Source organism: Acanthochromis polyacanthus, chromosome 23 (assembly GCF_021347895.1).
Source record: "Acanthochromis polyacanthus isolate Apoly-LR-REF ecotype Palm Island chromosome 23, KAUST_Apoly_ChrSc, whole genome shotgun sequence".
NCBI classification, from domain to species: domain Eukaryota; kingdom Metazoa; phylum Chordata; class Actinopteri; family Pomacentridae; genus Acanthochromis; species Acanthochromis polyacanthus.
Genome location: NC_067135.1, coordinates 11,527,543 through 11,550,960, shown reverse-complemented (window position 1 = coordinate 11,550,960; position 23,418 = coordinate 11,527,543). Strand labels below are relative to the sequence as shown.

At 40.0% G+C, this 23,418-nt stretch overlaps 1 protein-coding gene across 1 annotated transcript in view; it reads right to left on the bottom strand.

Annotated features, from left to right (window-relative positions):
- LOC110956887 (phospholipid-transporting ATPase ABCA1-like) overlaps window positions 1–23,418 on the bottom strand; it is a 218,153-nt gene that overhangs the window by 63,671 nt on the left and 131,064 nt on the right. The window contains exons 37-42 of the mRNA XM_022202644.2: window positions 20,465–20,642; window positions 19,339–19,454; window positions 16,021–16,165; window positions 9,722–9,845; window positions 4,175–4,304; window positions 3,676–3,796 (exon numbers count right to left, since the gene is read on the bottom strand). Of these exons, the coding sequence (XP_022058336.2) occupies window positions 3,676–3,796; window positions 4,175–4,304; window positions 9,722–9,845; window positions 16,021–16,165; window positions 19,339–19,454; window positions 20,465–20,642 (814 nt within the window). The remainder of the gene's footprint in view (window positions 1–3,675; window positions 3,797–4,174; window positions 4,305–9,721; window positions 9,846–16,020; window positions 16,166–19,338; window positions 19,455–20,464; window positions 20,643–23,418) is intronic.

Here is a 23,418-nt window from a genome sequence, read left to right as displayed (position 1 = left end):
AGCAGGCTGACTTCTAATAAGACGAGACAGTTGAGAAAATGGGATGCAACCTTTAAATACACATTTAAGTTTGAAAAAAATCAGGTTATAAGTTCAGAATGCTGCACTTTAGTCAATTATCACACTCAAGACGCTGTATTTCAAAATGAGTCACCAACATGCTTTCCTTCCATTTCCAAGACTCCCAGGACCACGATATACCTGCAAAAGCCTCGTACCAATCTGTAATCCTGTTTGTGTTTTTCCCCACTGCATATCAATTCAGAATAATCTTCAGCAACGGGAAGAAGAACACATGTTTTTACCAAATCATACAATTTGTACTTTATCAAATTAACTGAGCCACTTCATCTCAAGTACCTCCGGCAACTGCAGAAGCACCCTTGGTTATGATTCAGTGCTTAATTTGCCCAGAGGGATTTTATTCCAATGAAATGGTAAAATATAAAAAAAAACACACATTACCTTTTGAGAAAACAAAGTTAGAAAAACATTCTATAAAAACCATCATTTTAGAAAAAATAGAGAAAATACAGGAAAAAAATATTAAAGTGTTACCACTTTAAAACTAGACTGCACTGTATAAATGCATCTCTCTCTCTCTCTCTCTCTCTCTATCCATCCATCTGATTATTGTCATTATTTTACAATTAAGAGGCTTACAAGATAATACTTAAAACTTGACTTCAGCATCTTTCATATTTAAAGTCATGGCATAAAAATGCTGTCAAAACTACTTTGACATTTAGCTGACGATAAAGAATTAATGCTCGTTAGCCAATGCTACAGCAAGCAAATATAGCATAACAATATGAACTTAACCCAAAGTCAGCTATTTAGCTATAAAGACAGATAGTATTACACTGTTTAATGCTAGTTAGCTGTTGCTGGATAATAGTGAAGTTAATTTATTGTCAATCTCACATCAGCGAAGCTATAATTCTGAAAATCCCCGGGAGGCATCTACTCTTACATTTTTACATATTACAGTCAAAGGTTTTACTATTTTTTTGGTTCAAACTAATGGACAATCCAACTCAAATGTTAACAGTAACGAAAAGTTTGTATATGAACATTCTTAATTATATGATAATTCTCCTCTGAATTGCACAACAATGCAGCTGTCATGATAGATGCGTTTATTAGCATTGGTGTTTCATCTCAAGATTTCTACTCTTACACATTTACATTCCTTTTTCTTCAAAATAAAGTACAACCATCCACCAGCCTTTTATATTTATAGTAAAGAAAGGTCTAAATATGTGCATTCTGCTTAAAAAAATGTAGTTATACATGATCGTACATTAAAACCATTTCTTTCATGATAAACAGGCTGATTTTATATACATATATGTTTTGCTAGACAATGGTGGGCTTCTATAACCATCCAACACAGAGCTCTTGTCATATGAGTCTCATTGGAACCATCACATTATCACATTAGCATACTCGTACTATGCCAAGGTGCCACTCATCACTCAGCCTCCTAAATTCCAACAGCTGTCACAAGGTTCTTTGAAAGTTTCCCTGCCAACTTAGTGAGTGACTGGAAGGTTAAACTGACAGCGCTGGGCCCAGGAAGACGCTCACAGACGGACACACTTCCATTACAGTCTCCATCGATTACAGCACGGACGCTAACGCAGCAGCTAAGTGGAGGCTAGCAGGTGGGGCGCATAGCAAAACGCTCCTGTTTAGAGCGGCAGGAAAAGGAAGGGGAGGAGCAGGGATCTGACACATGATTGATGGCCTGTCGATCGCTTCAGAGGCATGCTCAGATTTATGACAGAGCCCAGCCTGTGGCGCGTGGCCACCAAAGCCATGCGCTCATTGATCAATTTGTTATCTACACCCCAAATGGATGGGGCACAGCTGTGGTGGGAGTCAATGAGGGCACTGCAGGAAGAATCCTGATGCCTTCTGCCAATGCACTGCTGTTTTTGTGCGGTGATGGGCCACTGTGTCTCATCTTGGAGACGTACTGTCAACCATGAAGGTGCACATGAGCAATAGCCGGGCTGCAGACGAGTTCAATCAAATCTAATGTATTCAGTGGCGCCGTTTTAAAGCAGTGTTTGCAATGTAGTAGACATTTGTGCAGGGAAAATGTGCATTTAAGGTCGCTCTACAAGTTTCAGCTGAAAAAGGAACATTCCTACAAGTCTCCCCAAGTTTTCATCCAGCAAGATGATTTGTTATCCAACCGTTTTACCCGGTGCTTGTTGAGTAATTACCCTCGGGAGTGTGGCGCATAACTGTGTGTGTGAGCAATGAGTGAAAGATTAGGTATGGCGACAGTGGGAAGACCGAGGGAGCAGAGGAGCGAAGAAAAGGTGGTAAAGAAGCAAAAGGGCTGTTAGATCGGCCAGCTGTCGGCACTGGAGATGCTGCGCCGACGCTTCCTGCTGCCACGCCATCCGCAGGGAGGGAACATCTGCCGCCGGATGAGACGTTAATCTCGGTGGTGTTGAAGCATGCACTGCGACGGTATGCTCGACTTCACCTACCTAACATGAGGAAGCCGAGGGCCGGTGTGCAAACGGACCTTTACACCCTTAAAAATGCAAACTTGTTTGCTTCTCGTAACTGCTTAGGACGTTTGTGAGTGTGCACAGGTGCACGCTACCACCCTGCCTTTCCCATTTACCCTGTAAATGGAATAATGCAGGTGCATGTGGAGGGAAAAAACCCACCCACACTCATCCATATATAGGGATGAAGTATATTTCTAGTGGTAGAGCAGCAACAAAATTAACTCTGAGCAGAGAGATCAAAACAGTAATTATATAGATGAACAATGCAAACTTAAAAAAAGAAACATGTAGAGAAAGAAGCGCATAAAAATGGGCTTGCAAGTCTAAGTTATTCACCATCAAGAACTATCTTGAGTCGCAACATTACATTACAGCACATCTTTAAGTTGCACTGCATGTGACTCATTATTTTTATAACACTATTGATGAGTGCTGCTTTAACAAACTAATATATTTTCACATTACATATTTGCATAAATTTAAAAGACAGCAGAGACTGATGGGGTTTTGCTACTACATTTAGAGATATCCAGCTAAAACAATGGTGGACAACGTCAAACCTGTTGGTGTCGCTAATTGGAAAGGTAAGAAATCACCCTTTTCATGAATATTTATGAATGTCTACACCAAGGTGATTAAAGGAGCCAATGTTTCTGTTAAGACCTAATTGGTATAATGCAGATGTGTTTGGAGTAAAGAAAAAAACCCAGCCACACTCATCTATATGTACAGATGGAGTCAGTTTCTGGTGGTAGAGTGCCAAGAAAATTAGCTCTCACCAAAGAGATCAAAACACCAATTATAAAAATAAAAGTAAATACGTGCAAGTAGTACAGAAGAGTGATATGTGAGTGTTGGTGTTGTGTAGGTGGATGCATGTAAAAATGTCAAATTTACATGTTCCACGGATGTGAAATGAAATGCTGTGCACGCCAATCTGAATGCACAGTGCAGAGCAAAAGGTTCTCAGAGGGCAAGAAAAGACCAAGAGGATAAAGTTCACCGTCCTGATAGCCTCAAGGAAGAAACTTTTTCTCAGTCTGTGGTTTCATGTTACAACTTCACTTTCTATGAACAAAAAGGGTGATAAAAATGGATGAAAAGCATGAAAATTAAGTGTTTAAAAGTGTCTATATATCACCTTAGTGAGGTCACAGATCCTCAAGAGGTCATTCTGGGCTTTGCCGTCATAAATCCGCTTCCGTTCGCGGGCGACGTCGATGTCCTCTTCCTCCGCAGCCAGCGGCTTTGCTGAAACAAGCCTGGCAGAGAGAGTCAAACACAGTTGGCATAACACCCTTCATTAAAATTAAAATGAACTTGCATGGCTAATTATCTCAGTCAAAGTTGAAGCTCAGTGAAACAATCTCTGCAATTTTCATAAATAGCACAAGCCACAGGCATTAGTTTCTATAGCAACCTCACTTTTAGAGTAAGTAAACACTCAAAAAAGGAGGTTTACCAAACACACCCCTGCTGCAACAGATGTTTTACATTAAATGAGTCTGCAGTATATTTAAATACAAGAGAATATGGGAAAATTAGTTTATCTGACTGAAACTCTGACAAATTTAATTAAAAAAGACAACAAATCACATTTTAGTGGACAAAAGAAGTGTTCTAAAAGCAACCACTTTTACCGTGGTTTGCAGAAAAACTTGTACTGGATGAGGATTGTGATGGCGAACATGACAAATCCCTGGATGGTCATGGCACAAAGGTTTTTCCCCACCATGTTCCAACTCAGTGGGTCCTGGAAACGGTCTTCTCCTGATTAAAAAAAACAAGGACATCAGGGCGGAAATGTGAATGAAAAACAGCCAATACACATAGGAGAAGATGAGTATTTAAAAAATACTACTAGCAGGTGTCATTTCATTTTAATTTCCAATCCTTATCAACAAGCTGAAACGGTGTCAAAACAAAAAAGAAATTACCAGATGTTCACTTTCATGGGCAGCCAATATATATATTTGTCAAAAGTTAGTGAAAAGCTGTATTTTGTCAGCACTCTTTGAAGTGTTTCTGAGACACATTTCGCTGAAAGCCAGCAGTTTAAAATGCCACTTAGCCTTAAAATTAAAAAAAAAAGAACATGCCAAAAAAAAAAACCAAAACAGAAAAATATGGCTGTCACCTATGCGGGGAAACGGCTGACATCCTGTACTTTTCATGTTGAAGGCTTTTTTGGCTAATGAACACGCAAGTAAACTGGTGACAGCCCTCCACTCTAACCATTTTCAAATCTGCTCGCTCTTTCCTTCCTCCTCCTCCTCCTCTCAGCTTCTACAACCCTCGAGCCCGAGGGGGGAGAAAAAGGAGACAAGAAAAACGAAAGCGCTTTCAGTCTCATTCTCTGGTAAATAGCCCCTCTCCACACCAGCCCTTTTAAGTTGTGATTGCTTTTCTCTTTCCTGCTCTCCACCACTGCCGCAAATGATTCCTCAAACCACTATTTCCTGCTCCATCTCTCCACAGAAAAAACTCCTCTTCCTCTTTCATGTGCCTCTTTGCCTCTTGATGGCCTCCTCAACCTCCAGCTCCACACCTACAAACTCCGGCTCGGCTCTCCTCCCCGTCTCATGTCTAAATTTAACTCCTGCAGGGAGTGGGACTCGAGTGGAGCTTTGGGAACCTTTTTACCGGTCAAATATTGTTTTCATGGAGAAAGTGGCTTCCTTTAAAGGCGACACTCGCGCTGTTTAAGGCAGAGTGTGTTGCTATTTCACTTCTGTGTCGTAGAGGAATGCACTGGGATTGGGATCCTGCAACCAAACGCAATTTCTGCGAGAGTGGGCGGTTTTAATTTAGCTGTGGGTGGGAGGAATCGGACAAAAAATAAACTGTGGGTCCAGGGATTGACTGATAACCAGACAGAGTCAACAACTGAAGTTGAAATAAAAACTAAAGAAAAATCTGACAATATAAAAGCAAAGCAAGGGAAGTATGACAAAATTCTGTTGTTACTGACAACGATAGAAATAAACTGGACATCACTGCAAGAAGCTTGCAGGTATTTTTTCATTGATCTGCAATGAACCTAAGCACGAAGCGTTGTTTATGTTTTCAGTCACATTGGTCATATAAAAGGAGAGCATGTGCTTGTTGTATGTGAATAGTTTCCGGGATTGAACTCTATTCGGAAGTCATTAAGCATCACAGAAGCCTTTGTCATGGTGCCCATGGCTAGCTAAACCCCCAAAATGCTCTCTGCTTGCCAACATGCCTCTAATCTCTACAGTATTACAGGAACAAGCAGGTACTACAGCTGATTTACAATACACATTCTGCCATGCATCTAGAAAATACAGGTTTCCCCGTCCTTTGGAGTTTGTTCAGACCTAGTGTTCTTCATACATTGCAAAGCTATTCAGCTGTCAAACAAATACACTTGATTGATTTGAAGAAATTTAATGCACTTGAATTGTCTTAGCTGGAAAAAAAATGGTATTGACTGGGACTATGCATGAAATGGCTCAGATTGAATAGGGAACAAAAACAGTCCTTCCTGCATATATTAAACAATACACCAATAGGAAATGTAATAAATGTGCACTTAATGCCCTACAATAACTCATTCTGAAGAATGTACAGTAGGTCATCGGCCTACGGTGTTTCGTGGTTCCGTCATCTCCCATAAATTTATTAAGAAAGTCTTCAGCCATCATTCCAACGTGTGGCATTTGTGACATCAAAACAAATTTCGCGTGGGAAGTAGTTGGTGAGCGCAGTGGACGAATACGTCGTCACGTGGTGCTATGCGAGTAAGACGGCTTTATTTACATTCGCCCTTTGTACACCAGATTGGATTGTGCTACATTCGCTTTCTGTCTTTTGAACACTTTTTGCCCTTCATTATGGCTCCCAAGCGCAAGTCAGACTCTTGTGATGGCAGTACCATGGCAGTTATATGGAAGTGATAGCTAAAGTGAATAACATAGCTGCTTATGTATATATGAGAGTTCAGGCTTATGGCAAAAATCCTGCTACGTTGTGCCGTAGGAACGCAATTCCGACTGTAGTTGCAATTTTGCGAGTATTACCAACAGGCGTGAGTCTCTTCCCACATTGTGGAAGTGGGTAGTCATGGTCAGAAACTTAGCAGGAGCAGGATTACACAATCCAACACAACACTCTATTGTGTTTTAACCCTCTGAACGACAAAACCCAAAAGCAGATTTGAGAGACAAGTTATCTCAAAAAAAAAAATTCTGTCCTTAACTACTTATCTGTGATGCGCTGTTCCTTCTAAGTTAGCCAAATCTAAGCTTAAAATAGTGACATGTCTTTTTACATGTCTAAATGAAAAAAAACACGCAAAATATAGAGATTCTTGAATCAGAGTCAAAAAATGATGCACTTCTGAGTGCAACCATAAAGTCATTTCTGATTCAGGTGCAACCACCAGTAATGTAACTAAGGGATTTTTTGCCTGCAGGCAGTGTTCTACAGAGCAGATAAGTTACAAGTATAGAAACATGCTAAAAATTCAAATCATAAATTATCTGTATGGAATGTGGAGCCACAGTTAGTTTCAGGGGTTGTCAACATAAGAGCATTTGGAAAAATGTTGTGCATTTTGACGTCAGGGTTTTGAAATTTCCAGTGATTTGAATGATTAAAGAAACACAATTGTCTTTTTTGAATTATTTATGGAATTATAGCTTTGTTTTTCTGCAGTCTCTCCTTCTAGCCATGGTTGTGCTGTTTCCATGGAGGTGCGGGACTTTATATTTCGGTGACAAATGAGCCCACCGAGAGAAAAATGTGACAGGAGCAAAACAATGCCCAGAAACTGCTCGAGGTCCAGAAAGTTAATAAGTGGATTCCCATTCTGTTGCTCCTGTGCATGACCACAACAATATTCATGTGGGTTATGTGATGTACACGTGTTAATGTGCCATAGAATTGCTTTGATTTACAAAAGTCAACAAAATGCCAGAATAGGTAGCATAATATTGAGAAGTAAAAGACTGGAAGCAAGTAAGCATGAATGTAAACAAAACAGGATTGAAACGCTCCAAAAACTGGTTATGCAAATGTTTTGTGTAGAATATTTCTTAAGGGTTGTTGTCCCTTTTCAGGAACTCTGCAGTCATATAGTGTTTGATGTTGTTCACTAAATGACAGAACTGAGGTCTTGCGCTGGTTAAACGAAAGAAAAGCAACACCACTGACAGCTTTGTGTTTTTAAGCGGCATAAATACAGGAGAGCACAATGGAAATGCATACAAATAGCTGCAGCAGCTAATTTATCACCGCAGACTGACTGCTGAGTCCGAGGAAATTGCATCTGAAACTTTACATCTGGTAAAAGTTGCCTTTTAATCGGACGCAGGGTAGATTAGCCGGGCTGGAATGGACAAAGAGGGAGAAGAAGAAAAATCCAAATTAAAAGATGCATTATAAAGTTTACCCAGCGCTCTCTGCTTAGCAGCACAACACAAGACAAAAGAGCAGTGATGCACCAATCTGTCTTTTTCACAGAACTTTACTTTTCTGTTTCCTTCAGCTGATTACTTTTCCTGACTTTTAATGGCTTAGAGAAACTTCACTATAGTGGGATACTTATTAGCTATATTTGCCCCTTTTTTTTTAAACATCGAAGGAGTCGGAACTAAAATCTCCCCATTTTCTTTACATCATTTATACTCTGCTCTATTCTCCAGACTTTCATATGCCACAAATAGACACCATTACTTTCTCTCTCCTGTCTTTCTACAATAGTTTGTCCCTTGGCCTTTTCCCATTGTAAATTTCTGCAGGTTGTCTCTGACTCTGGAGTTCCATGGTTCTGATTTGTGATTGCTGAGCACCAACCTGCCCAGTGTTTGCTGTTTGTTGTTCCTTAATGTTCATCTTTTCACTCTCTCTGCTCTCCTCTTACCCTGGCAGGTCGAGGCAGATGGCTGCCCAACCTGAGTCTCCAAGGTTTCTAACTGATAATAAAAGGGAGTTTTTCTCCCCACTGTTGCCAAGTGCTTTGTCAAGAGAGAATTGTTAGTTCTTAGCTTCACTCCATGAAGCCCCCTGACATGACATGTGTTACAATTTGGGGCTATAAAAATACAATCAAATTAAAAATCAGTCTGTTTACCTAAAATTTCCTCACATATTCTTCACTTTTGTTTCCCCAAAAATGTTATTCATTTGATCCAACATATTGATAGACAGGAAAAACAGATATTTCTTGACTTGTCACTAATTTGTCTTAGCAACTACTCTGCGTGGGGATGTTGCCCCCAATCTCATATGACTCATGCATTACTTAGTATTTGCCAACACCCAATACCATATTCCTAAATAACACACATGTCAAGTACTCTCTAATATTGGAGGACAAGGAGGAGATCACTTGGATTACAGTTTCGTGTTGACAAGCAGAGACTATTGGGGGATTTGTCTAGTAAAGGGGCACCATGACAAAGTCTTTTGTGATGCTTAATGACCTTAGCTGGCATGTGTAAATCAAAGTGTTGTTATATTACAGTGGCATATAAAACAGCTGCCATTGTCGCATATCAGCACAGAGAACAAAAAAACAAAAAAATCAAATGTGCACAATTTGTTTTGATATTGAATCAATTATGAACGGAAGATGCTGTATTTAATAAGAAAACTACAACAGATGTAAACTAAGGGTCAGGCTTAAGTCCATGTGGATACAGATCCATCATTGTGAGTTCAGCTGAGTATCACAAAATCTAAAAAAACAAAAAAACAAAAACATGCTGCCCGTTTCCAACAACACCTCAAATTACAGACATTTTCTTTCCAGCTCTCTTAATATCATATTGGAAAAAATATTGTTTCCTTTAAAAGAAAAATATGTCATTCAAGTGAGATCTGCGGATGTTTTTAAGCCAGGGTTTTATAAGATGTTGCTCTGTTAAAAACAGATTGTACTTTTGCATGGAATATATATGAATATCTGTTTGTACTGTTTTCAGTTTTAGTTGACATATGTTTGAAAATTTAAAATCGAAGCCTCACATGTGATGTTACAATAAAATGATTTACTGTAAAGATGGATGTTTTCTAGGGGTGGAACAGTACATGGATTTGTACAGAAAACTTCAGTTCAGTGCACGTGTAGCAAAACCAAGGTATGCACCCAAATGTGGTTTTTGTGTACAGGACCACCCCTCGTGTTTCCTCTATATCCTGCTGTGATTGCAGCTTCTCACCAAAACTGCTGTAGAGGTCTGCCATCGCCTGGTTAGTGGCCATGTCGATGAGCCCTCTGCCCAGACAGAAATGTGGGAAAATCAGCAGCACCTGCTTCACGATGTCGTTGATGCGGGCGACATTCTGTCGAGGAAAACAAACGCACAGATATGAATTCCTGGCATGTGAAACTTCTGAATAATACAGCACAGGTCGTAATGTGTTGACCGCCCGCCGTGAACGAGCACGGCCAGAGGAGCGAGAGCTTTGTGCAACTCCCCGATGCAAGCGCAGATAATTAACAAACACCCTGCAATCCACGCTGCACGCTGAGCGTCGCTGTGTTGCCAAGCTCCAAACGGCATGCAGGGGGAGCACAGTGCATCGAGGTTCATCTACCTCCTTGATGCTGGAATTTAGCAAACGCTGGGGAGCATATTGAGTGATCCGTGTTGTGGCCCACATGTGCAAACACAAGCAGACAAGTCGACGCTCCGGCAAACAGATGCTCATCCTAAAATCATAACTAAGAGTAGAAGGAGCATTCAGAAACCCGAGAGACGCACAAAAAATACACCAGGCACTCTCTTTGTCTTTGTTCTGATAATGTATACAACAAGAAAAAGACAGATACACATAAACACAAAGCCAGAGCATATTGTTTCAGTGTTTCACAAGGCATACATAAAAAGCCAGTCTTATCTTGACTGGGTATTTCCCGGCTACAACTCATCTCTCTCCCGAAAATTGCACCGTCCCTTTTCTCCCTTCCACTCCCCCCCCGTGGCTTCAATTCAGCGGCCTAGTAAAGCACAAAAGCAATAATTAATTAAATGAAGCCACGGTGGACGAAGCTGCGACAAACCAGCTCAAATAAGAAAAGAAGTTACAGTAAAGAAGAAAGGGCTGAGAGAGGAAAAAAAAGCAGAGAAGGGAAGACAAAATATGACTATGTTTGGTGCTGCATAGTGTTCAAAACCATGTTCATGCATTATGCAGACTGCTTCATTGCAGCATAGTCTTCAAAGCTCCGCCGTACACGGGGGGATAAATTCATCATTTCTGTTTTTTTGGGCGAGTGTAAAGATTAGGTGGGGTTGGGGCGGAGTGCAATTTGTCAAAGCTGTGCACCAGATTTCCACATGATGACCGGCATTGTTGCAGAATGTATTCACGGGTGTGTGTAAATGCTCTGTGAAATTAGCTGCAGTGACTCAGCGTTCAGTTGGCAGCCGTGATGACTACATGAGTCTGTCAGTCTATAAACAAAAACTAATTCCAAATGCCAGATTTATAGATAGTTTAGTCGGGTAACTTTCCTCGATGTTTGTCTGCTTTTTAAAGTAGCTCGATGTTTAGGACACAAGCTGGTTTGCTGCCTTGTTACATGAGAAGATTGTCACCACTAGGTCAGTCTGTGCCTGAGATTAAGTTCTGTAGATTATTTGGACAGAATTTTTGGAATTTCATGATTTTTTTCTGTTTTCATCTTCAAAAAAGGCCTTTTAAGGGTTAAGTATCTCCAGAAATACAACTCCAACAGACATGAAAGTTATTGAAGACACAGACAGAATAGTTTCCAGCAGATCCAATTGATTAAATGGTTTTGGCAGATGACATTTTTTAAAAATCATTTGCCTTTCAAAGTGGAAGATTTTAAAACAAGGGTGATAATGGGGCCAGAGACAGTTCCTGTAAGTGTATATATACGGCACAGCTGGATGGAATTCATTATTGAAAAGGATGAAGAACAGTATAATGACATCTTTGTCCTTTTTCCATTTTTAAGGGCCACCAAAACAATTTAAATCTATTGAATGGTTGTGGAAATAACAATTCTGGTGATACTGAACTCAACTGAAGGCAAAAATACCCCCCAAAAATCTCAAAATTCAGCCAAAATAGAATTTGCGGAACTTAGTTTGGCCCCAAGAAACACAAATATGGAGACTAAACAAAATCTGAACAGTGTAGAAACATGGATCCTGAATTCTGTCTGAACCGACACGGACTGACCACCTTTATATCTATAAAAGCTACGATGGGTGCAAAGGCGGGAAATTAACTTGTCATGAGACCAAGTCGATACCAAACTTCTGAAAATGTAATATCTATCTTCAAAGGCACCAAAACTATCGCCAATACCACAGTCGTAAGATGTAGCGGACTGGAGATTGTGATTTCTCCGCAAGTGCAGATTATGCAACAGAACCACTGAAAAGTCGTATATGGAACTATTTAGTGTTTCAGTTAACATTCAGGGACCCGTAGTAGCAGACCAGAACCAGCATTTAAAGGAGGTATATGCTGATCCAAGAAGTTAAAAGACAAACATCTGGGAGAGAGTTTCAGTTTTAAATATATGCCGACACCACTTTTTTTTCTGGACATCTCTGCTAATTGCCACTTCACATCTTTCTCCTATATCGTGTTTATTCTTGTTTTACATAGATATAAAGCAGTTATCTGTTTACTGTCTTCACACTGAGCTCGCCACATGCTGGTTTCATATTCAGCAGACAGATGTGTGAGTTTTATTGATCTTCTCCTCCAACTCTTACAATAAAGCCTAAAAGCACATTTCCCAAAATGTTCTGCTGTAAACTGGCATATTTGCTGTGCCTGCTTCTCCTAATCCCACATGATTATAGCAGGCATTAACAGATCTGATCACAAAGGGGGCAAAGCTCCAAATGCAAGTCCTTTCACTCAACCCCGTATCGGATATATAAACTTCCCATTTAAGCAGGAAAGAATGTAAAAACAGCCTGTTTTATGCGGATTTATGATACACCACTCCCTCAGAATCTGCAGATTTGTTATGTACAACACACTTTTAGTACATTTAATGAAGCCATGCAAAGTTTTACTCTCATACTATGAATATTTTCAGAGTTACAGACCCTCAGAGTACAAATTTAGTGCTTTTTAATGCACGCCTCATAACTCCATAAGTGTAGGAGACAGCTACATGAAAGCTTCAGGGCTAAAAAACACATCCAAGTTCTGTTCAAAACTGCAACAAAATCAATTTTACATCCACTCCAGGTGTCACAATCTAAAGCTAAATCTGAAAAACGTCCTGTTCTTTCACAATACTGAAATATTTTTGCTGCATATTCACTGTAACGTGCCATTCAAGGGCATCCAAGTTAAAGAGTAGACAGCAATCTAACTTAATCTACTCCCTTTGTGGCAAAACATGCAGCAATACTCGAGATCAAAAGTGGACACGCATATGTGAAGTGATTTTTTCCTCTTTTGCATGAGTAGGTGGTCACTGGCCTAGTTTCTCTCAGGCAGATACGAGACTGTGATGAAAAGGCTCCATTGATCATGATGTCAAAGCAAAACCTTCAGATGTCCGGCAATGTGCTCAACAATAATTCATCACGCTTTTTTATCTCCATTTATACGTTTGCTTGCAGACTAAAGGGTACAAAGAGCCGCAATCGCGCTCCGTAGCCAACAGCATGCAGCACAAAATGTTGGAGATAGAGTACAACAATCTGAAACGCTGCATTTCCTTTAGCTTTAATTCTTTAACAGCACAGACTACTGGGATTTAAAAAGACTGTTTACTCTCAGCTGTATTTCTTTAACCAATTAAAGCAGCACGACCGATATTTTCATTAAATCTGGAAAGGAGGATGTCTTGCAGCAGCAAAAAGCATCCTTTAAGATGACAGAAATGTTCTTTTTCCTTCCCGGGTGCAAACATTTTATGGCAACCATGTGCTTATCCCCTCTGTTGTTCACAAATGGATGTAAATATGAACTGCACATACACTCATGGATTTGCTGAAGGCTCCTCTGTTTTTTTTTGTTTTGTTTTTTTTGTACCCTCCAACTCGGAGCTTACACAGAGATAAGAAAGTCAAATAAATAAACAGCAGCTCTGACCTTGGCTGAAAGCAGCACATCTGTCTGGCGCAGAACGCAACACCTAATTTGAGATCAATACATAACACAACACATCTCTCGAGTGCGTGTTCATCAAGGAGATCTAAGAGGCTCTTAGTCGGCTGGATGATGAAACGCGGGACAATTTCCCCCCTTACGTTTGCGCTGTATGCCCATAAATCATTTTCAAATTGTTCTGAAGGTGGTATAGTCTGCGCTGTGCTTATCTGACCCATATCGCTACTTGTGCTTATTCCCGCAGCATGGCTTCATTCATAACGCTGGGAATCACGATGAAAGCAGACAGACACAATATATGGCTCAAGATATTTTCTGTAGATGATATTCGTGGTGTTTTTGATCCCTTGGTGGATTAGAGGACGAGTTTTTTTTTGGAAATACTGCAAAATTTATGCTTTTTTTGACGTCCTGGGGAGTGATTTTCTGAACTTTTGTTATAAAAAAATGTCTTCCTAAACAATAAATACTGCTGGATTTGACACAATGCTTTCGCTACACTACATGATGCAGGTAGTGCTGCACCTGGCCACACCTGCACCTTTATCCTGGGAAATCTATCTTTGCCTGTGGTTATCTGTGAGTGGCACGTGGTGGAAGTATTGACTCAGACACTGCTGCAAGCATACAAGGCAGGCTGGGATTGAGGCAATCCACGGGGAGTTGGACAGTCCTGAGGGGAAGAAAATCTCCCATTGGTCTCGAGACAAAACTAGGGCACCGAGTCTATAGCACTGCAGCTCTGCTTTCTCACTCTGCTAGTCCCCCCCCCCCCCCCCCCCCCCCCCCCCACCATTTCCACTCTTGGAAAAAAAATGGTGCTATGCCCAAAAGGGATCTAGATTCACCCAGCGCTTGAAAACAGAGAACAGACTGAAGCCTGTAGCTTTACTTTTGAGCGACACTGTTTAACTAATGCCACCGCTGAGGAGTCTAAAAATGATGAGACAAAGCTTTGAAATGGAGCACAAGGAGAAGACTTGATTGAGCTGTCATGCGTGGGATCTTCACTCTCTGGTGAACTGGAGCACGTCAGGGCACTGTCATACCTACGATGGCTGTTTTGTGAAGAGTCTGCTCTGAAGAGATATCAGCTCTGAGCAGAAGGGGGGGAGGGAGGACTCATGGAGAGTTGTAACATCTGCTGATTGATGCTGACCCATCAGGCGCTCTTATCAGTGGCGAAATCGAGTCAGATTAGCAGAATTATCACGGACCTCTGTCCCTGTTAAGTCTCAGAGAAGCACTATCGCCGTCCCTAATGCCTCGAACAAGAGAAGTGTGCTGTAAATCCGTCCCTTTACGCCGCCCGTGGGCAACACGCTGTCCATTAAATTATCAACAATGGCGCCCTTTATGAGTAATACGCTCCAGCTAGCAACGTATCAATAAATAAAGAGAATGCAGACACAACAGACTTTCTCAGAGGTGCCGAGTGAAAAGTACCGACAGATAATGAATGCCGGCGATAATGAAATCATAATGCAAATGAGGCAGCCTCGTTAGGAGACGGGAAACATCCCATGCCATCGCCGAGCTTCACCGGAGGAAACATCAAGTCAGAGGCAGCGGCGTCAGAGGGGACAGACTGTGCAGAGGCAAAGTCTTTGAGACAACATTACTGCGTCTGAAGTGTCACATCGGGGCTGACGGAAACGTCGTGATGAAGCATCAGATGTAGAAGCAGCTTGTCACTGTGACGCGCTGTTGACAAGGAATGAGTGATCGGGCTAAAAATACAAAGTGAAGAAATCCAAGAGTGGGTGATGTATGCTAATCACGCAAATAACAATTAAGTCTACAAATCAAATCAGACATATTCAGTTCAGGGAATAATTGAGAAAGATGTCATAAATGTAGATACTTCCCCCCTCCATGATCACCCCCTGCAAATAACTGAGGTCCTGGCTTTTACATATAGTTGGAATTTCTTCTTCATGAAATTGATTTAAATTCTAATCAAAAGTAAAAATGACTGACAGCTTCTTCGTCTCCATAACTGAGCTCTTCATTTCTTATTTAGTTCATTTTTTTGGTCTCTTTGTCTTTTTGATTCCCCCGAGACCGAAGCAGCTTTCAGTAAAAACGAACGCTCGCTGAAAGATGGATGAGGAAAGTTCTCCGAAGACCCAATTCTCACCAAATGATTAAACATTAACAAAATAACTCCTATTGAAAAATCCTTGAGAGAACAAAGGAAATGCGTTAAAAGCTACACCAGGTGGGCACACGTTCCACTCACAGGCCTCTGTTTGGAAAACACAGAGCGTTTATCCATCATTCAAGTCAATTAACCATCCACTGCTATCGCTTCTGCATAAATACAATTCTTGTGCAGCTACGGGAGTCTGAAAAATCCTGAATTGTGCGTAAATGAATGCGTTTGGGCGGCACTTACATCATCGTCGAAGAGCTCCATGACGAAGGTGGCGATGCTGCCGTTGATGCCGATGAACAGGTTGATGCAGGTGAGCACTACGTAAGCAGTGCTGGGAACGCTGAAGATGAAAGAGGCCGGATACATCATGGGGGTGACGGCCCACCTAAAGAAAGCAAAACACCGTCACAAAGACGAGCAGAGGAGAAGGAAACAAGACTCCTCTGACCTGATTCAAGCAAAACCACCGAGGTTTAAATCACAAAAGGTGAGCTCCACCGAGGCCCGCGCTCATTAAACTCACTGTCCGGGTTAATAACGGTGGCAGATATCATGTTAGCAGTTACTTAGTGCGTTGCCATTTTCAATTCATGAATGCAGATTAGCAGGTCAGCTGGACCGTTTTCTGGCTTCTTGTGATCATTTGCATTTCCAGTAAGTCACTCATAAAAGCACTGTGAAAATAAATGCCAGCCCCACGCTTGGCAGTCAGTAGTTCAAGTTCAGTATTAGAAGTAGATAAAATGAGGCAGACGTGTCAGGAAGTCTATGGAGCTACCAACGCTTTCCCCGCAACATGATCGTCTTCAGTAATTTGAAAGTAATGTATTTAATTTCACTGAAGCAAGTAATTAATCACATGTAACCAGGACCAAACTAGGACATTTTTAACTGAACCCAAGGCCATGTTTTTGTATCCGCTGTCGTAAAATTGACTAATTGACTTCACATGCTCGGCAAAGTCAATCAACAATTGATAGTATAAATTATTATTTTCTTGATCTTGCACTGACATTAGATGACTTGGGAAATAAAAATCATGTTTTAGCTGACTTGACTTTATACGTGTACTTGCTCTAAGTCATTAAGCATCCAACGAGTCTTTGTCTTGGTGCCCTTTTTATTAGCCAAACTCACAAAATGCTCTCTACCTGCCAACACAGAACTTCACTTCACAAAATAACACTAGCAACTAGGTATTGCAGCAAATCTACAATACTTGAAGTGTGTATTGTCTTGAAAAATTGTATCAGCATATACCTGGATATTAAATGACTCGAATTGGAGGCAAAAAAACAAACAAACAAAAAACACCTTGATCAGAACATTCCTAACATCTACTGTGATTCCAGTTTGGCCGGCTTTAGAAGCAAATGCATATTTACTTTCTACTTCACTACATGTATTTGACAGTCAGCCCCTTTGCAGATTAAGAATTCCCTTACCAAAGATTAGGCTGCAGTCTTCCTCTGAAAAGCACAGTGGTACATATCTGTGTCTAATAGGGTAGCTAAATGGTAAATCCACCTTCTCCCTCCTGCAGAACATGCTGTACCAGTGCACCACTTTATCCCTTAAGTGAAGCAGTGTAATTATTAGAGCAGAAAAATAATAGTTATTGAGAAAAACTAACTTTTTTTTATTAATGGATTTGGTGTGAACTTTAGAAACGCACTGGACGACAGAATTTGATATTTCCAATAATGATTCACTCTAAGAGGTCTATTTAAAGGTCAGTCCCTAAAATCACTATGGCTTCACTTAGCCTTTCGTGGCTGTCCGTGGCTTTTCCTGACATATCGTTTTTGACAGATATGGCTGAACATGCCAGCTGGTATTCAAGCAACATCTTGGTGATGTGGAGATTTTCACTGGTTTGGAACCTGATGATCTGATCGCAAAGGTACAGCACCTCACATAATAGGAATCAGCTTAAATTAAGTGCTGCTTGACATAAAGCAAAGTAGCAGAAAGCCAGAAAAGACATGAAAGTGGCCACTATCTCTTACCTATAGATAATATAGTATAAAGATGTACACTGGACTAGATTTAAGATGCCTCCCGTAATATTTAGAACAAAATAATCTATCCAACCCAATAAAATATGAAAGAGGCTGTGGAATTTTATTTAAAAAAATGCTATATGTGTGTTGACTCAGCAGTGATAATATCAAATGAGATCTACAGGAGAATAAATATTTGAAAGCAACACAGAATGCCTGTGAGGTGTACTGCATTATATATCGCTATATTTTGAATTGCAGCCTTTGCACCATTACTGATGCAGGAAAGGCCAAATTCAGTTCAGAAATATTCACAGAAACGCAGGAAATTAAGTGTTTGATGCTCAAAATGTTCTGAGTAAGAACCTCGAGACCTCAAAACTTATGCCTATCAAGCTGCAATTCTGTCAACCTTGAACTTATGCCATCCACTGCACTTGGACTAGAACCTTAATTACTTGCTATTATTGATTTGACGAATGGTTATGATTTTCGAAACGGCGTGCCAACAGCAATTCATCAGTGGATACAGAAAGACGCGTCTCCACTACAGCTCCAACTACTATGGGGAGGAGAAAACAATACAAACTTGACATTAAGGCCAATAAAACATTAAAATAGATTTTGAGAATGTCCTTTCTGCAAATGAATAAAATGTAAGTCGTTTCAGTTCAGAATTGCCCTATTTCATTCACCATATTACATAATTCAATAAACACAAGATTTATTGTGATGTGTGTTGAATCATCATCAGTTTCTTTGGTCAGTGTTCATTTCAAAAAAAGCCTCATATGTAGTAAATTGTCAACATGAAGACAACACAAAAGCAGCTTGTAACGTTGCATATATAATGACAATATATAAACCCCTTTGCACACTAGTCTTTGTGCCTAAGTCAAGGCATCACTGTTTTGCTAAAATAGGAAAAAAAAATGGTAAAGTTGGCCCGTAATACTTGCTACATATCAAACTTTCCAGCCTTAAAAATTGGTGAAATCTCAACCAAAGCAAGAATTTTCTTCTATTTCTTTGAATATTTTTGTTTACTTTTCTACTTTCTAGGGCCAATAATTAAAAATTTTGCCTCTGTTGGAGCCATCATTTTGATCTGCTGGAAACAATTTCGGCTGTGTCCTTGCCTAAATTCAAAGCTGTGGGAGTTTTATTTCTGGCTATATTGAACCCTTAAAATTGCTTCCCAGGTAAGACATTGTTTTTAGATACCACATAGACCAAACATAGGAAAAAGTCTTGGTACTCTTGGAAACAAACTAAGCTCTCAAAATTAAGTTCTCAACAAAACAATGAACAAAAAACATTTTGAATTTGGATTTTCAATAAATATACTAGATGTGAGTACAATTAAACCAACAGATACGTAATAAACGATACAGTATGCGTGATTTTGTGGATGAAAGTGTCATGTAAATACAGAATATAATGAGCCACAATCCATTAGAACCTGCTATGATTTCCTCCCTGATTAAAAAAGCACCTCATGAGGAAAATTTAAGGTGACTGATAATTGGAGGTATCAAGTTTTTAAATGACTTACCCATAAAAAACAAGCAGCAGGATCAAAGCGGGCAGGTTCGGAAGGGAGACGTAGGCTTTTTGTTGGAAGCACAAGAAGATCACAATCACAATCAAACAGGGGACGATGTAGTTACACTGTCAAAACAAACACAAAATAGCACACACAAGAAAAGAAAAAACCATTAGCAGCTATCTCCATCAGAAACAAAGGCCCGCACATGATTACAAGTTGCTCTTCGGGGCATTTATGACCGCATTAAAATGCTTTTAACATTCTTTTTTCCCTCTGTCTTTTTTCACACAAACTGAAAGGATGTGTAATTATGAAATCTGTCGATGACTTTTTAATTATCACTCGGATGTAGCTGGCTTTAATTCTCTCATTAACTCGGCGCATAACAGAGCAATCTGATTCTCTTCTGTTTCGTGGCTCAGTGACACTTTGAAGCACACAAAATTGTTCAACTCCGATGAAAACAAACTAGAAAAGAAGCTTTTACGAGTAGAGTTCCATTTTTCACCAAACAACTGAAGCAAAATAATTGACGCTTGAGTTTTTTTAGACATTTAACTTGTATCAAGACACACTCACATATGCTTTTTTATAGCTCACATATTACCTGGATTCCCAGCAATATCGCTATCGTGGATGGAGCGTGCATGGTGCTGCAGAGAGCTTCAGGCTAGAATCATTAGAGCGGCTCCTCAGGTGCATTTGTCTTCCACTCAGACAGCATTTATCCGCCTTAATGATGAGTGTCCTAATGCCATTTCTTTACCAAAGGCACCTGATGAAATGTTTACTTCCATTATGCCTCGGGGAAACTGCCGCTAAGCCTGTTGAGCATAACCAGCAGGGCCAGCTGCTGTCGATAATTACGTCTCAGCCAATAACTGTTGCTCCGGCAAAGCTTTTCCCAGTAGCCAGTGGTGTAAAAGCTACATTATCAATTACACTGGATGGATATTTTTTTTTTTTTTACATATAGCCTTAGGTGGAAAAAAACTTCAGAATAGTAAAAAAAAAAAAAAAAAAAAAAAAAAACTGGGGTAAAATGAGGCCACCGTTAAATCAGAGCACACGTTTTACAGCATTGACTTCATGTATCAGATAATACAAAGAGAGGAGCCAGGTTATTACTTACTATGTCCCAGGCAAAATTGGCCAACCAGTAGACAGTTGGGTTGACTCCACTGACAAATTGCAGATGCTTGGCTTTGTTCACCCTCTCCTGGATGAGGAAGAGGACAAAGCTGGCAGGGATGAAGGACATGGCAAAGATGACGCAGATGGACACCACCACGTTGGTCGAGGTCGTGGCCCTGCGATGGAGGAGAAAACAGCAAAACAGGACAATGAAAAAGAAACTCCAACTGTAAACTTTGTCCATTAAATATGGCAGAAAATGCTGTCTTGTTGTGCCACTGAGCAGACAGATATTTAATTCAGAGGGCTAGATAACTAAAGCAGCAGTTAAACCATCAGAAATTTGGCTTGTGCAGAACTAATAAGATTTCTATTTGGAAAAAGACATGAAACATCAACATGGTGGCCATTTTTCAAGATGGCGGATGTTGGCTTTGGTTATTTTTTTGGCAGCGACTCTAGTTTTTTAATGATATTAACAATATATTCATGTTGTGATTCTGGCAACAGAAAGCACATATGGACCTTTTAAATTTCATTAATAATAATCCTGGATAAAGTAGGAACCAAACAACTCCTGTATGCTTAGTGTTATTTTCCATTTAATACTGTCTTGAGGCTTTTAAATATTCGTTTTTTTCTTGGAAATACCAGCAACTTTGCACCTTTACTGGAAATACCAGTAATTAATGCAGGTGATTTCTTTGACCAGCACAATCTGCACATTTATTGCAAATCCTTTCACATATTGCTTTCCTTATTTTTCCTTAAACATAACATGTGTGACCTATAATAGCAAATGTCGTTGAATTCAATTAAGTTAGAATGACTTCAAGCTTATCGACGGTGTCGGACCGTAACAACACTCTGAAATAGGTGGGTGCTTTGAATTATCAGTTTGAATTAACAAGATTTTACTGTATTTGTATTTATACTGCATTTCAAAAAGTTACAATTCTAGTAGTGTTTACAGATTAGTCTCAGATTAGAAAGTAGACCATCCTGGGCTGACTTCTTACCCTGTCTCAGAATATTGAACAAAATACCCCAGCTCATGTAAAAATAGATGAAAAGCTCTTCCTAAAACAACAATCAGCTCATGTATTGTGCTAAAACGGCTAAAAGCTAGCTATCAAGGTGCAATTTTTCATGTTAGAACATGAAAATCTGGATTCTACTTGCAAAATTCCAGATATTTTGACACTAAAACCAAGCAAATTGCTGCACAAAATCGTGCTGTGTAAAAATATATGGGATTGCATGTCAGAAATGGCATCCATGTTGGACATCTGTCTGGTTACCAGGTTTTGGTGCTTGTATGACAAAAAATATCTATATTTATAGTTATCTGCCTTACTAATTACAACCCAGACAAGTTGGTTGATGACTGTACTGTTGCTACTGCAAACCTTCAGGTCCTCTAAGGTGCTTTGGATAAATCCATCCACATGAATTGCAGTATGACTGATACATATTCGAATATATAAAAGGCCTTTATGGTAAAGAGAACTTTAGCTCAATTGAAATCTAAACGGTCTCATGCTTCCAATGAAACTGATTAAAGTTCTGCAGCACTATTCACTGCATTTAAATGTTCTTTCTTTGGGAATACTGGCTCACTTGATTTTCCATTTCAGTGGGCACTAGGCATTGCAATGTACCAGCGCATTTACAGAATTTGCTTCATCTGCCAACACTCACAAGGCCATTGCAGCGCCGATTTCAAAGAGAATAAAAAGAAAGAGGTTAGAGATGGCAGTTTCCATGCTGCGCTCTGGGGAAAGTGCAAAGCTGTCACTGATAAACAAAAAAAAACGGAATAAATGAGAAGAGATACTGGGAGATAGAAGAACGAGGTCTTTTGTTGATTCAAGAAATGAGCCAGACAACGCTTAAACAAAACTGAATCAACATTTGGCTCATTTTCTTTAATGCAATAAAGACATTACAGTTAACACTTTGCAATTTCAGGACGCATTTAAACTCATTTTGCCGCAAATGCAGGAATAATGTCGGTCGCTGACGTTTCAGGCGTGTGCTTGTTAGTGTTGATGTCTAAATTACTGACAACACATGACAAAAAAGGAAAAAGCTTTTAGCTTCCTGGATTCATATTTTAGAGCTTCCTTTTGACTCCTGGCACAGTTGAAAATCTTGAATCTCAGAAACAAATCGCTCCTTTCTCCTCCTAGACACTGACCTTCATTTCACTGTCGTACGTCTTCATTTAAGCCGCCCTACTGTACCTTTGAAAACGTCCTTCGTCGTGTCTGCTCAATTAGCATCGGGCAAAATTGTAGTCTATTCTTTTTTGACCCCCCACAACGCATTCTTCAACCTAAAGCCCGGGATAATCTCTCACAAGACTTCCCGCTGTGCAATTAGCATACTGAATAAGTTACCCCCGTGTGGCTAGGTGGCTGTATTTATCGCCGCAAAACCAATTAGAATGCATAAATATGAAACCTACGGTGGGCGCCATGCACATATTTCTGGGGGTTTCAAAGGCACTGTTTGGTTTGGGAGGTAATGCAGAGGACAAAGCTGTGAATGATCTAACCCTGAATGCTTGAAGGTGGTTAATTGCTTTGAAAAGAGGACAACCAATCTGCTAACTAACTGATGATGCTACAGCAGGAATGATGTGTTAAGGGAATGAAGCTTTACAGTAAGCATTGCTGTCCTATACAAAGAGGCCTAAATGTTACAGGAAAAGTTGAGAAAATATCCATTTGGGTCATTATTTCTATTGTGAAATCCCTTTTGATGTTGATAGACTGAATTAAAATTAATCTGGCAGCTCTGCTATATACCATTTTAAATGGAATATTGTTGGAGCGTGGACAGAAACAATATTAATTCGCTGATTGCAAATAAATTACACATCAAATCCAACAGTGTGGTAAGTTTTTGTCACTTGCCAAATTGATATTCCAGGGCAATTAAAGTACT